Source organism: Pongo pygmaeus, chromosome 8, assembly GCF_028885625.2.
Source record: "Pongo pygmaeus isolate AG05252 chromosome 8, NHGRI_mPonPyg2-v2.0_pri, whole genome shotgun sequence".
Lineage (NCBI taxonomy): Eukaryota > Metazoa > Chordata > Mammalia > Primates > Hominidae > Pongo > Pongo pygmaeus.
This window is the reverse complement of record NC_072381.2, coordinates 21735175-21750896: the sequence shown is the minus strand read 5'-3', so window position 1 is coordinate 21750896 and position 15722 is coordinate 21735175. Positions and strand designations below refer to the sequence as shown.

At 39.6% G+C, this 15722-nt stretch overlaps 1 protein-coding gene across 26 annotated transcripts in view; it reads right to left on the bottom strand.

Moving 5' to 3' along the window:
• Window positions 1-15722, bottom strand: part of MLLT10 (MLLT10 histone lysine methyltransferase DOT1L cofactor) — a 225987-nt gene that overhangs the window by 142117 nt on the left and 68148 nt on the right. For all 26 annotated transcript variants that reach the window (XM_063669626.1, XM_063669632.1, XM_063669625.1 and 23 more), the window contains one exon: window positions 13246-13355. In XM_063669626.1, coding sequence (XP_063525696.1) covers window positions 13246-13355 — 110 coding nt within the window. The remainder of the gene's footprint in view (window positions 1-13245; window positions 13356-15722) is intronic.

Below are 15722 nucleotides of genomic sequence, written 5' to 3'. Positions count from 1 at the left end.
TCCCCAAGAAATGTATGTGAAGTCCTTTACCCCCAGTGCCTTAGAGAGTAACCTTATTTGGAAAAAGGATCATTGCAAATGTAATTAGGATGAGGTCACATGATGGAGTCGGGCATGCCCCTAATCCAATATGACTGATCTCCTAATAAGAAGATAGCCATATGGAGACACAGACAAAGGAAGAATGGAATGTGAAGATAGAAGCAGAGATTGGGGTGATTAAAAAAAACAACAACAACAAAAACTGTCAACCATTGACACCCATCACTAGAAGCTAGAAGCAAGGAACAGATTTCCCTTAAGAGTTCTCAAAAGGATCCATCCAGCTGATATCTTGATTTCAGACCTGTAGCCTCTTTAATTGTAAGAAGAAATTTCTGCTGCTTCAAGTCACCCAGTTTGTGATATTTTGTTACAGCAGCCCTACTACAGGGGATGTATGAAAAATTGGCTATGAGCTGGTCATGTGTTAGAATTGGGTGATGAATATACGCAGGGTGTTTGTTATATTATTGCTAACTGTTTTATATATTTGACAATTTCAGAAATAAATTCTTAATAAAAGAATGTTATAATAAGTAGATTAAGTATTAAAGCTTTAAAAGCAGAAGCAAACAAATTAGAAAACATTTGAATAAAATTGGAAATAAGCCCCAAAGCTGTTCTTTATATCAGGCATAAAAGAAATTGCTCAAGGCCAGCACAGTGGCTCACATCTGTAATTCCAGCACTTTCAGAGGCCAAGGTGGGCAAATCACCTGATATCAGGAATTTGAGACCAGCCTGGCCAACACGGTGAAACCCTGCCTCTACTAAAAATTTGGGAAAAAAAATTAGCTGAGCGCGATGGTGGACACCTATAATCCCAGCTACTCGGGAGGCTGAGACAGGAGAATGGTTTGAACTTGGGAGGAGGAGGTTGCAGTGAGCCAAGATCGCACCACTGCACTCCAGCCTGGGAAACAGAGTGAGATTCCATCTCAAAAAAAAGAAAAATAAATTTTTGGTTAAGAGTTTAGACAGGCTGGGCGCGGTGGCACACGCCTGTAATCCCAGCACTTTGGGAGGCCGAGGCGGGTGGATCACCAGGTCAGGAGATCGAGACCATCCTGGCTAACAAGGTGAAACCCTGTCTCTACTAAAAATACAAAAAAAATTAGCTGGGCGTGGTGGAGGGCACCTGAAGTCCCAGTTACTCGGGAGGCTGAGGCAGAATGGTGTGAACCCTGGGAGGTGGCGCTTGCAGTGAGCCGAGATTGCGCCACTGCACTCCAGCCTGGGCGACAAAGCAAGACACCGTCTCAAAAAAAAAAAAAAAAAAAGAGAGTTTAGATAAAGGAAAAAACTCCATTTAAATGTTTATGTGAAGAAAACCATAATGGATTACATGGCACAACAACAGTTTCAAAAAATTAAAACCAATTTGAAAACATTAATTATCACAGTTATTTATATTCCCTTAAAAATGATCTATATGCCCCTAGTGTCACATAAGATAAGTTAATCTAGGAGTCTACTTCACTCAGACTTTTTGCAACTAACATGCATTCCTCTGTTTCTTCATCAATGTGGGGAAGAGATGGTACATACAAAAGATTCTTGACATAACCCTATAAGAAGATTATCACATGGTGTGTTATCTGGGAATTTAAATAGTCACAATTCCAGGATATGTCAATGCTATCAACTTTCAAAAAAAAAATAAATTTGACCTATAATGGGGGGGCCAGTTGGGGGTAGGGGAGAAAGAAGCAAACTGTGTATCCTGGAACTCTGTAGCTGGAAAAATTACCAGCAGCAGCAGCCTGATCAAAACTGCAACTTGTTGCCCACCTGAACAACCCATCTCTCTTTTCTAGAAATTAGCATCTATGCTCAATTTCTAATAATGGAATGGTGCCTAGGTACTCATGTTTGTCTAGGTGAAAATAGCTTCTAAATCCAGGTGCTTATACCAGAATTGCTCTCCTGGAAATTTAGGACTGACACATTGAGTCAGTTACCTGTAGGGTAACCTGTAGAATCACAGATTTCTCAAATTTGACCTGTCTTATTTTGATACCATGTTGCCCAGCAATGTAACCTTCCCTGAAGTATCAGTTTTTGTAAAATCTCCCAATCAATTTCTTATCAGATACTAAATACCTATCATCCAGAGTACTCCAGAAGCCAAATAAATATTAAAAACAAAAACAAAAACAAAAAACAGAGATGGGGCCAGGCATAGTGGCTGACTGTAATCCCAGCATTTTGGGAGGCTGAGGTGGAAGAATAACTTGAGGCCAGGAGTTCACGACCAGCCTGGGCTATATATAGCAAGACGCTGTCCCTCTACCAATTCTACCAATATTTTTTTTAAAAACTAGGTGTGGTGGTGGCACCTGTACTCCTAGTTACTCAGGAGACTGAGGTGGGAGGACTGATTGCTTGAGGCCAGCAGTTTGAGGCTATCGTGAGACATAACTGTCCACTGCACTCCACCCTGGGGTGACGGAGTAAGACTCTGTCTCTAAATAAATAAATATTACAGAAAGAAAAGCACTGAGATAGGCAATGTTTGTGAGTGAGATTATAGATTTTAATCTCATGAACAATTTTAAGCTAGCTACTACACACTGCCATTTCCAAAAGTTTAGATTGGAATGCTTGCTGCCTTTGGTAGCTAAGAGAAAAGAAACAACAATGAGGGATATTATAGTGCCATTCTTCCACAGTCCTTATCAAATAAATAGGCCTTTGAGTCTTGGAACTGTTGCGAGTAAGAAAGCAAATAATATATCAAGTTGACAAGCACAAAAGACACAAAGAGGCCAGGCATGGTGGCTCACGCTTGTAATTCCAACACTTTGGGAGGCCAAGGCAGGGAGGTTGTTTGAATCCAAGAGTTCAAGACCAGCCTAGGCAACACAGTGAGATCCCATCTCTAAAAAAAAAAAAAAAAGTAGCCAGACATGATGGTGCATGCCTGTAGTCCCAGCTACTCAGGAGGCTGAGGTGGGAGGATTGCTTGAGGCTGGGAAGTAGAAGCTACAGTGAGCTGTAATTGCACCACTGCACTCCAGGCTGGGCAACAGTGAGATCATGTTGGAAAAAAAAGAAGAGGGGATGTGGAGGGGAGGAGAGACCACAAGAAACAGATGTAATGAATAATAGTTTACTATTCCTGAGAAAAAGAGAATACCAAGTATAAGAGAATGTGTAACTAGGGTTGGGGAGAGAGGGCTAGAGAGAGAGAAGATACAAAGACAACAGAGAGAAGTCAAATAGAAAATTTCAAAATGAGAATCAGCTGATATATCAAAAAGAGCAAAAGAATTTTTTTACAGACAGAACTGCAAGATTTTGCTTTTCAAAATGATTCAATTCTCCAAAAAAGAAAAATTAATTTAAGCACTCATCTAAGTAACTAGTATAAAGTGCCAAGCAAAAATAAACATTTATTAGATATAGACAAATGCAAATATATTCAATGCTTTCATACAAATATGAATATCAGGGGCCTTATTATCATCTCGTTAATACATGCCAGTGAACAATTTGTAGACACAAGACTTGTTTTACAGACAGGGTAATATGTTCCATGAACACAAGCCAGGAATTTAAAACTTAGTGTCTATCTCTTCATTCCAAGAAATGTTTCAATTAACTCACTGTGTGTGTGTGTGTGTGTGTGTGTTTGTGTGTGTGTGTGTGTGTTCTCTCAGGTGATGGTGATGTGCCTAGCACTTATATTCTTGAAATGGAAAACCCATTCTGATATTTCTTCCTCCCTCTTCTCCGTCACATTAAACTGATCACCAGGCTGGTCAGCTGAAGCTCTTACATATTACTGAATGTCTCTGTCCCATTGTTCCTACTATTCAGATCCTCATTAGTACCTCTGGGACACTGTCAGAGTCTAAATAGATTCTAGGTCTCTTGTCTCTTCTATCTTCCATCTCCCAATCCTCCTTCCCCCGATCCCTTAGAATGACAGACCTAAGCAAATCCTTTCTGAACATAAAAACCCTTCAACAGGGATAAACTTTAGGCTCCTTAACATGATGCATGAGGTGCTTTAACATCTGACCCTTGACAGTCTCTCTCAGCATTCTGCCTAGCGCATTCAGGGTCTTCATAATACCACCCTTTCTCCCTGCCACCATCCCAAATCCCTCCCCCTGCTCACCGCTGTCCTTCTTATTTCCCACGTCAAAGCTTCTGCTCCTTCAATCTGTAAAATTAACAGCCACTCATGTGCTCCTTCCTTTCTCCTCTCTTCACAGCCAGCACCTGGAGGTTTCTTACTCTTAGGAAAAACTGCGACCTTTTCTAAGATACCTCCTCCCTCTTTCCTCAGTCCTGTTAAAGGTTAGGTGGACATTCGCTGTTCCTCGAAAATCCTTGCACATATTACTGTTTAGCAATCACTGATTTATGTACATCTATCCACCATACAGACCCGGTACATACAAGAGGACATTCCATAAATGAGGACAAGATGAATGGGCAGATAGATGAAATGTTCAGCTTCCCTATTTCCCTGAAACCTCATTTTTGGGAGTCCTAAAACCCACAAAGAATATTAAGTGCTTTCAAAAATATCTTTTACTTGGCCAGGTGCAGTGGTTTACACCTGTAATCCCAGCACTTTCGGAGGCTAAGGCCACTGGATCACTTGAGGTCAGGAGCTCGAGCCCAGCCTGGCCAACATGGCAAAACCCCGTCTCTACTAAAAACACTAAAATTAGCCGGGCATGGTGGTCCACGCCTATAATCCCAGCTACTCAGGAGGCTGAGGCATGACGAGAATCACTTAAACCTGGGAGGCAGAGAGGGTGCACTGGGCCAAGATCACACCACTGCACTCCAACCTGAGTGATGGAGTGAGAATCTGCCTCAAAAAAAAAAAAAAAAAAAAATTAGCTGGGTGTGGTAGTGTATGCCAGTAATCCCAGCTACTCGAGGGGCTGCGGGAGGAGAATCGCTTGAACCTGGGAGGCGGAGGTTGCAGTAAGCCGAGATCTCAGCACTGCACTCCAGCCTGGGCGACAGAACAAGACTCCATCTCAAAAAAAAAAAAAAAAAAAAAAAAAAGTCCTGGCCAGTGCGGTGGCTTACACCTGCAATCCCAGCACTTTGGGAGGCCAAGGTGGGCGTATCACGAGGTCAGGAGATCGACACCATCCTGGCCTGCAGTCCCAGCTACTTGGGAGGTTGAGGCAGGAGAATGGCTTGAACTCGGGAGGTGGAAGTTGCAGTGAGCCAAGATCGTGCCACTTCCACTCCAGCCTGGGCCACAGAGCGAGACTCTGTCTCAAAAAAAAAAAAAAAAAAAAAAAAAAATCTTTTACACAGACACTAAATATACTGATAAAAACTTAACTGCTATCCACTACTATTACTTTTGGAAAAAAATAAGGGGGAGACAGGTTAGCAATTTCTAAGACTTCCATTAGGTTTACTCTTACAATTAGATGACATCATGTTTTTTGATGTTTTTGTTTGTTTCTTTGGCCTATGATCATCCTTCCTATACTTATAAACACTCTTTACTTCAGGGCCATCCAATAAAGAAGGACAATTAAAAATATATATATACACATATAATATACTCATCATCTGCTAACTACTCTCTATGGAAACTGTAGCTTTCTAAAATGAATGCTTCCTTGACTCTGAATACAAACTTCTACCCCAAAAAAGTTCACACATCTCTTTGTTGCCACAATCTTCACATTTCTGAACTTATTAAAAGGTAATTTTAACAAAATATGTCAGTGAAATCATGAGTTAATGCATGTAACAGAAGAAAATATTAGCAGTCGAAATATAAAAATAGGATCCAATGATTTAAATTTTACAAAAACTGGCCACTGGCCAGGCGTGCTGGCTCATGACTGTAATCCCAGCACTTTGAGAGGCTGAGGTAGGAGGATTCCTTGAGACCAAGAGTTAGAGACCACCCTGGGCAACATAGGGAGATCCTGTCTCTATAAAAAATAAATAGACCAGGCACACTGGCTCACACCTGTAATCTCAGAACTTTGGGAGGCAGCCAAGATGGGCAGATCACTTGAGGCCAGGAGTTCAAGCCCAGCCTGACCAATGTGGCAAAAACCTGCCTCTACTAAAAATACAAAAAAACTAGCTGGGAGTGGTGATGCATGCCTGTAATCCCAGCTACTTGGGAGGCTGAGGCACGAGAATTGCTTAAACCCAGGAGGTAGAGGTTGCAGTGAGCCAAGAGTGAACCACTGCACTCCAGCCTGGGTGACAGAGCAAGACTCTGTCTCAAAAAAAACAACAAAACAAACAGACAAATAAATAAAAGGAAGTTAAGCTATGAGGACACAAAGGGATCAGAATGATACACAATGAACTTTGGGGACTTGGGGGAATGGATGGGAATGGGGTGAGAGATAGAAGACTACACATTGGGCACAGTGTAAACTGCTTGGGTGATGGGTACACCAAAATCTCAGAAATCACCACTAAAAAACTTAGTCATGTAACCAAATACCATGTGTTCCCCAAAAACCTATTAAAATAAATAAATAAATATTTTTAAACCTGGCCATTATATATTTAACGACATGTAAAAAACTTAGCAGGTCAATACAGTGAATTCTCTGCTATTTAGATATACAATAAAGATATTCTAGCGAATTTTTTTCCTAGTACTCACAAAATTTCATCTTTTTCTAAATTCCACAATGTTCTAGCCACATAGGATTATTTTTTATTCTCTGAACATGCCTACCACTTCTTCCCTTTGCACCTGCTACCCTAAGGTTACGTCGCTTTCTCTGTCTGGAATTTTTATTTGATCCTTTTCTGCACAGGTCAAATGCCTAATTATTCTGCAAAGCCCTAGAAATTCTTTGTACGCCTTACTCAATTCCTGAGACAAGAATAATCCCTCCTTTCGTTATTTACCCATAATACTCCATTCAGCCTTATTAGTATGTAATATATATTTTAATTTTCATACACGTATTTACTTGTCTTCCTACTTGAGGAGGGGAAACCCCCTATTTTATTTAACCTTGAATTCGTGGTGTCTAACACAATGCTTGATACAAAGTAGGTCCATAGTAAATGCCCAGTAAATAAATGTTCCCAAACTTATCCTTTATGACCTACCATCCAGTAAGGACTGATGTCTCCAAACCATTTTCCAATCATTCCTGTCATTTCAGAATTGCATGCCCCATTATTAGGCATAAACAATACATATGAACAAAATCTTTTCATTAACTTTTTTTATTTTTTTGAGACAGGGTCTCACTTTGTTACCTAGGCTGGAGTACAGTCACACAATCATAGCTCACTAAAGCCTTGACCTCTCAGGCTCAAGTGATCCTCCCACTTCAGCCTCTCGAGTAGTTGGGAGGGACGACAGGCGAGCACCACCACGTCCGGCTAATTGTTTTTCTTTTTTGCAGAGGTGGGGTCTCAGAATGTTATCCAGGCTGGTCTGGTACTCCCGGGCTCAAGCAATCCTCCTACTTCAACCTCCCAAAGTACTGAAATTATAGGTGTGATCCACCATACCCAGTCCATTAACTTTTTTTCTTTTTTGTTTTTTGTTTCTTTGCTTACTGTTCTTTCTTGAGACAGGGTCTTGCTCTGTTGCCCAGGCAGGGTTACAGGGGCACAATCACGGTTCACTGCAGCCTCGACCTCCTGGGCTCAAGGGATCCTCCCACAGCAACCTCTTGAGTAGATGGGACTACAGACGCGTGTGCCTCCCCACACCTGGCTAAATTTTTTCTTTTTTGTAGAGACGGGGTCTCACTTGTTGTCCAGGCTGGTCTCAAACTTCTGGGCTCAGGCGATACTCCTGCCTGGGCATCCCAAAGTGCTAGGACTAAAGGCATGACTGAGCCTATTCTAACACTAAGTAGAACAAAACAAATCATCAACAACAAAAATCCGACAAACATAAAGCGATCGCATATAAGAAAAGCAATAAAAAGGAAAGAAATAGAAGAAAAAAAGTAAACTTGATAAACAGATACACCATGTTTCTGGAAGGAAAGATTCAATATTGTAAAAATATATTCATCCCTAAAACAGTATTTCACGGTAACTCTAATATAGTCTAAATTGTGCTTTTATTAGTCCTAATGTTCATCTAGAAAAATAAATACATGACAGTATTTGTCTTACCATGTATATAAAGCCACAATAATTTAAAATAGCGTGTGTGGTGCCAGGATAAAAATAGACACACCAGTGGAACACATAAAAAGTCCAGAAACATACTGAAGTATTCAATAATTTAGTAATGATTCAAATAATATTTCAAATCACAATGGAAAACATAGATTATTCAGCAATAGTGTCGAAAAAGCTGACTAACCAGGTGGGAAGGGAAAGTTGGGCACGTATCTTACCATATTCTAAAACTAATTCTAGGCTAATAAAATGTTTATATCTAAATAATTCCTTCTTTGGTCTACCTTCACTCCTTTTCTACTTGAACATTTTAGTCTTAAAGCCATGAGATGGGGCTGGGCCCATATAGTGGCTCATGCCTGTAATCCTAGCACCTTGGGAAGCCAGAGCAGACAGATCACTTGAGCTCAGGAGTTCAAGATCAGCCTGGGCAACATGATGAAACCTCAACTCTGCAAAAAAATACAAAAAACTTAGCCAGGTGTGATGGGTGCGCCTGTAGTCCCACATACTTAGAGGGCTAAAGTGGAAGGACTGCTTGAGCCCAAGAGGTCAAGGCTGCAGTGAGCCAAAACTGCACCACTGCACTCCAGCCTGGGTGACAAAGTGAGACCCTGTCTCAAAAAAAAAAAAAAAAAAAAAAAAGCCATGAGGTGGGTTCAAGCATAGTAATTATCCCTGCTGGGGAAGAGGGGGCAGTCCAATACAAGTATAAGAGCATGAGTAAAGTTGGCTCCCCTAAGGGGTTGCGGATAGGGGTGGGGACAATCTCAGAGCAAGGTGAAAAGATCAACCAAAGTGGAAGTAGTGAACTGAAGCTGAATATCAAATCCCAAGAGGGGTGAAAAGGACTGGCATGCAGGAAAGCAGCAGCAACCCTGAACTGGGTTAGAATAGCATCTGTGTTAGGTGGAGCAGCAACAGAAGGTATGTCAAAGCAGCAGAGATGATCAAATAAGTAAACTATTAAACATATTAAGAGTCAGGTTTCTGTCTGAGAATCATAAATATGGGGGAAAAAATTAAAATGAACCCTGTTTTGCTGGGCTAGATTTGGAGAAGTTACCATGAGCATATGGAGTTCAATATATAGAGATGGATACAGTAATAGAGATTTGTGTGTGTATGTATATTCACATAATGAATCAAAAGTATTGTGACCTCACAGCTTGTTCTTTTTGTTTTTTGAGATTGGAGTCTCATTCTGTCGCCCAGGCTGGAGTGCAGTGGCACAATCTTGGCTTACTGCAACCTCCGCTTCCCAGGTTCAAGCAATTCTCCTGTCTCAGCCTCCTGAGTAGCTGGGATTACAGGCATCCACTACCATGCCCAGCTAATTTTTTTTTTCTTTTTTTTGAGACGGAGTCTCACTCTGTCGCCCAGGCTGAGGTGCAGTGGTGTGATCTCAGCTCACTGCAACCTCCACTTCCCAGGTTCAAGCAATTCTCCTGCCTCAGCCTCCTGAGTAGTGGGATTACAGGCGCCCGCTACTACACCCGGCTAATTTTTGTATTTTTTAGTAGAGACGGGGTTTCGCCATCTTGGTCAGGCTGGTCTTGAACTCCTGACCTCGTGATCCACCCGCCTGGGTCTCCCAAAGTGCTGGGATTAGAGGCGTGAGCCAGCAGGCCCAGCCATTTTTTTTTTTTTTTTTTTTTTTTTTTTGAGACAGACTCTCACTCCGTTATTCAGGCTGGAGTGAAGTGGTGTGATCTTAGCTCACTGTACCCTCTCTGTCTCCAGGACTCAAGTGCTTCTTGTCATGCCTCAGCCTCCCAAGCAGCTGGGATTACAGGCGTGCACCACCATGCCCAGCTAATCTTTGTATTTTTAGTAGAGACGGGGTTTCATTGGCTAGGCTGGTTTCAAACTCTGGACCTCAAGTCATCCCGCTGGCTTCGGCCTCCCAAAGTGCTAGGATTACAGGCATGAGCCATCACACCTGGCCCACAGTTTTCTACATAGATATGGAAACAATAGATGTGAATTTATAGAAATATGTATCTCCGTAGGAACACACACACACGCAAACACACATTTCCTAGCCACGCTGACTGAGAGTAGCAATAACCCACACCTAGCACCCACTTTGGCTTCTAAATATTATTCTCACATAAAAGAAATCAAGGTTACTCAGAGAAATGGTGATTTCAGAACTACAGCAGGAATAATACAAGATGAGCCTAGATTATACTGTTGTGTCAGAAGTAGAGAAATGCTTCTCTGAAATGATAGGTCAAAAGACACAGAAGCCAGCTTAAAGAGGTCCCACCAGGCAAACCTGAGACAGTATGAACATCAAAATAAATGACATTAGTGGAATATGACCCATTAAAATAAAATAGCATAAGTCCATACTAATACAAATAATCAGGAAGTAAAGAAAGCTTCACCTTACAGTGGAATGTCAACTGATGAATGTAAAAGAAAGGGTGAAATTAGAAAACCACTGCTTGCCATCAATCCTAGTCATAAATTAGGTCAAGAAACATCAATGAATGCTAAAATTAGTGAGGAAAAGGCACAAGGAACAAGATGTTTATATATGAAGTACTTCCCCCACAAAATCCATACTGACTATAAAGAGAAAAAAGATTAATCTCACTGTGGAGAAAACTGACAGACACACCTTAACCAAGTGATCAAGGAAAAACTGAAATTATGTACCACCTGATAGGATGCAAAGAAAAGAACCCAGAATCACATATGTGATACTCCTGCTAAAAACATAACTATTTAATCATGATGAAATATCAGGCAAATCCAAATAGGGGGTCATTCTACAAAATAACTGGCCTGTAATATTCAGAAGTATCAAAGTTATGAAACTCAGGGAAAGACTGAGTTACTATTTGAGATTTAAAAAGACCAAAGAGGCCCGGGCGGGGTGGCTCACGCCTGTAATCCCAACACTTTCGGAAGCTGAGGCAGGCAGATCACTTGAGGCCAGGAGTTCAAGAGCAGACTGGCCAACATGGCAAGAGCCTGTCTTTACTAAAAGCACAAAAAAATTAGCTGGATGTGGTGGTGTACACCTGTAATCCCAGCTACTCAGGAGGCTGAGGCACAAGAATCACTTGAACCCAGGAGAGACTGTGCTACTGCACTCCAGCCTGGGTGACAGAGCGCGACTCTGCACAAAAATAAAAATAAAAATAAATAAAATGACCAAAGAGTCAAAATGCAGTTTGTGATTCTTTTGATATAAAGAATATGCCTACAAAAATATGAATGGGCTCCAAAGATCAGAGAGTAAAAATGTATCGCTGTTAATTTCCTTATTTTGATGGCATATTGTATATTCCCAAGAGAGTATCCTTCTTTATGGGAAACTCTGAAGTATTCAGGGGTGACAGCATATTATATTGGTAAGTTACTCTCAAATGGTTTAGGGAAGGAAGAGTTCTTTTGTCCTATTCCTGCAACCTGTTTGTAAGTTTTAATGCTTTTAAAATTAAAAAGAAAAACAAGGTTTTTAAAAATGAACTTCCAAAGCACTAAAAAAAAAAAAAAGTGCATTAATATAAAGATTTTCTTTGCACAGCATCAAAGGCAGAAACAATAAAGAGCATTTGCGTAAATTACCTCAAAAATGTAAACTTCTGCATTAGAAAAAATTAACCTGCTAGAATCCCAACAACAAAAGCTATGAAGACATAATAAAATTAAAAACCAAATGTTAAATTATGGGAAAAAACACACACAGCAAATATATAAGACAAAATAATATGATCTCTAACATAAAACACTTTGTAAAAAAAATTATAATATTAAAATAAACAGATATGGGAGGTCAATTAACATACATGAATAATCTTCAAAAAAAAAAAAAACTTTAAAATAATTAACCTTACCAGTACTCAAACTCTTTCAAACATTTTAATATTTTTTTTTACTAGAAAGAAGAGCAAAGTTTTTTAAGGGTAACACAGTGTACCTAACATAATATAGGGTTATGAGCAATCTCACATATAGCTAATACAGTGTAACTTCCAGAGGACAATTTCACACAATGTATTTATTGAAGCTTCCAAAATGTTCACACACTTTTACACAGATGCTAGCAGTGTATACTAAATGCCAGACACCAAACTAGGCCCTTCAACTACAAAGGGTTGCTTAATTAAATTTACAGTTTGTTGAATCTCATGATATTTTGTATTACAGACTAAGTATCTATTAAAAATACAGCAGAAACACAATTTATTGACTCACAAAAGATGCTGTGTAAGTTTCAAAAGCAAACAAAAAATATAAGCAAAAACGATTCAACTTTTTTGTAAGCATATACTATATGCAAAAATACACAGAAAAAAACCTGGATGAGCCTGAATAAGATTATGAATGATTTTTGTCTTGTATTTATTTACTTGCCTGTATTTTCAAGTTTTTAAAATAAATATTAATTACAAAATAAAAAGTTTTTTTACACAAAAACATTTAAAATCTTAAAGCTGGCTGCAATTTCTTCCACGGATGGAATGTGTACCTTCAATTAAATAGTAAAACTATATTTAAAGGCACATTGGGTAATGGTAAAACCTAAAATGCACAGGAGAATAAAACAATAATATATATGTACTAAATGAAGAAAAATATACAGGAAAAAAGCAAACTTTTTTTTAAGGCCAACAATAAAAACCATATCTTGGGGTACCAATAACTTTGGGAGGAGGAGACAAGTAACATTCTAATATAGGACTGTTCTTCAAAAAAGAATGTATGATACATTGTAATGAATATTACACAAAATAATAATTCAAATTTAACAGACTCTTGATACTTGAAAGCGCAAAAGAGGTAATTCATAAAGCACCAATCTGTAAGGATTAAAATATCCTGTAAATCGTAGAATACTAAATACCTAGGTTACTATAAAAGGTAACACAGTTTTGCTTGCTTTGTACTCCTGTGACCTTAGTAACATATTAATAACATTTTAATGACTATAGTTTGGCATAGTAATTTTTTTACCAAATCTCCCTGAATTTGATGGAGACCTGTGATTTTAAAAATACAAAAACTTCCTTTCTACTTCCCAGTAGTGATATTCAAACAGTAATAAAATAACATCCACTGTACCTTATTATAACGATCATGCGGAACAGACTGTAAAACAATTGGTTCCATTGTGGAAACATTGGCAAATTGTACCTCTGGAATATACAGGGCACAAACCACATGGGCCCAACCTAAAAGTAAATGAATAAATGTCATCTTTTCAGTTTTATCAAAAGCAAATTAACATCATTAACTTCTTTAACAGATCCCTTAAATGTCTATTGAAACAAATGCACGACAAGGACATTAACAAATTCTCATTGCTGTCTTACTTCCATTGCTTGAGAATACTCAAACCACTACCAAAAAAAAGCATTCTTAATCATTTCCCCAGTTATGATGTACAGTTACATAAATAAAGGGAAACATTTATAAATTCAGATGTTGGCACTAACACTTTATACAGGTAGACTAAATATTCAGATCAACACTACTTCTGAGAACCACTATAAAAGGAGTTTTTAAAAGTTTAATACTTATGATAAAATTTAATTATCTTAATCATTTTAAATGTCAACATGAAATTATCTTAGTGTCAATATTTTTAATATTAGTAATAACAATCATTTCACTATTTTAATTTGAAATGTGTTAAATTTCATATTAAATTTTTTTTTTTTTGAGATGGAGTTTCGCTCTTGTTGCCCAGGCTGGAGTGCAATGGCGCGATCTCGGCTCACCGCAACCTCCGCCTCCCAGGTTCAAGCAATTCTCCTGCCTCAGCCTCCCAACTGAAGGTATTAAAGAGCCGATATGATAGTGAGGAGTTTCTGGGCTAAAACCGGAAAAGAATGAAAGTCCTAGGTAGTTTTTGGCCACTTTTGCCCAGGGAACATTTGCCTATTTCAGAGAAAGCGGTGGTGAGGATGAAGGGTCCTTTTTATTTTATTTTATTTTATTTTTTGAGACAGAGTTTCGCCCTTGTTGCCCAGGCTGGAGAGCAATGGCGCGATCTCGTCTCACCGCAACCTCCGCCTCCCGGGTTCAAGCAATTCTCTTGTCTCAGCCTCCCCAGTAGCTGGGATTACAGGCATGCACCACCACAACCGGCTAATTTTGTATTTTTAGTAGGGGTGGGGCATCTCCATGTTGGTGAGGCTGGTCTTGAACTCCCGACCTCAGGTGATCCGCCCACCTCAGCCTCCCTAAGTGATGGGATTACAGGCGTGAGCACCACGCTCAGCCTGAAGGGTACTTTTGACAAACTCAGAGGCCTAACAGTACAGGCATGTACATTCACAACCAACCAACAGAAAAAGGGAACAAGTAAACCCCTCTCCTTTCAGATGCAACACTGAAGGGCAAACCAGAGGTAAGAATACACAAAAGGTACATAGACCCTCAAAGAGACTACACCAGGCCTCTGACCATCTCAAACTGAAATTTGACGAAGGTAATCCTAAATTACAACCCCCAAGGCACCAAGCAGATGCAAATATACATCTATCCTCTCTAAAAGAAAACAGTATCATCTTGACTACAAACAATTTCTACCCTTTTTTTTTTTTTTAAGACAAAGCCTTGGTCTGTCGCCCAGGCTGGACTGCACTGGCATGATTTCGGCTCACTACAACTTCCTCCTTCCAGTTCAAGCAATTCTCCTGCCTCAGCCTCCCAAGTAGCTGGGATTATGGGTGCCCACCACCACACGGGGCTAATTTTTGTATTTTTAGTAGAGACAGTGTTTCACTATGTTGACCAGGCTGGTCTCGAACTCCTGACCTCAAGTGATCTGCCAGTCTCAGCCTCCCAAAGTGGTGGGAATACAGACATGAGCTACCACACCCAGCCTAAAATTTCTTCATTACATATAATTTCCAGCACAATAAGTACCAAAGACATGACAGACAAGACAATATGAATGAAAATAAGGAGAAACAAGAAAATCAAAACAGATCAGCATTTTGGAGTTATCAGATAAAGATTTTAAAATAAGTATGCTTACTATGATCAAGTACACACAAGACAAAATTCTAAATTGACGCAAATAACTGAAAACTATAATAATAAATTAAAATTCCAGAAGTAAAGAGGAAATTTAGAAATCAGCCAGGCACAGTGGCTCACACCTGTAAGCCCAGCACATTGGAAGGTTGAGGCGGATCGCTTGAGATCAGGAGTTCAAGACCACCCTAGGCAATAAAGTGAGACCCCATCTCTACAAAAAAAAAATAATGAGTCAGGTGTGGCGGCATGCACCTATAGTCCGAGCTACTCAGGAGGTTGAGGTGGGAGGACTGCTTGAGCCCAAGAGTTTGAGGCTGCTGTGAACTATAATTGTGCCACTGCAATCCAGCCTGGGTGATAGAGACCCTATCTCAAGAAAAAAAAAAAAAAAATCAATGGGTGGGATTAACAACGGTTTAGACATGGATGAAAAGAGAATTAGTAGGAACAAAACAGGTCAGAAGAAATCCAGAATCTTAGCACAAAAGTAAGAAATACAAAAAATGGAATAAGACACATGAAAAATGTAATAGGCAGGCAGATCTAACACA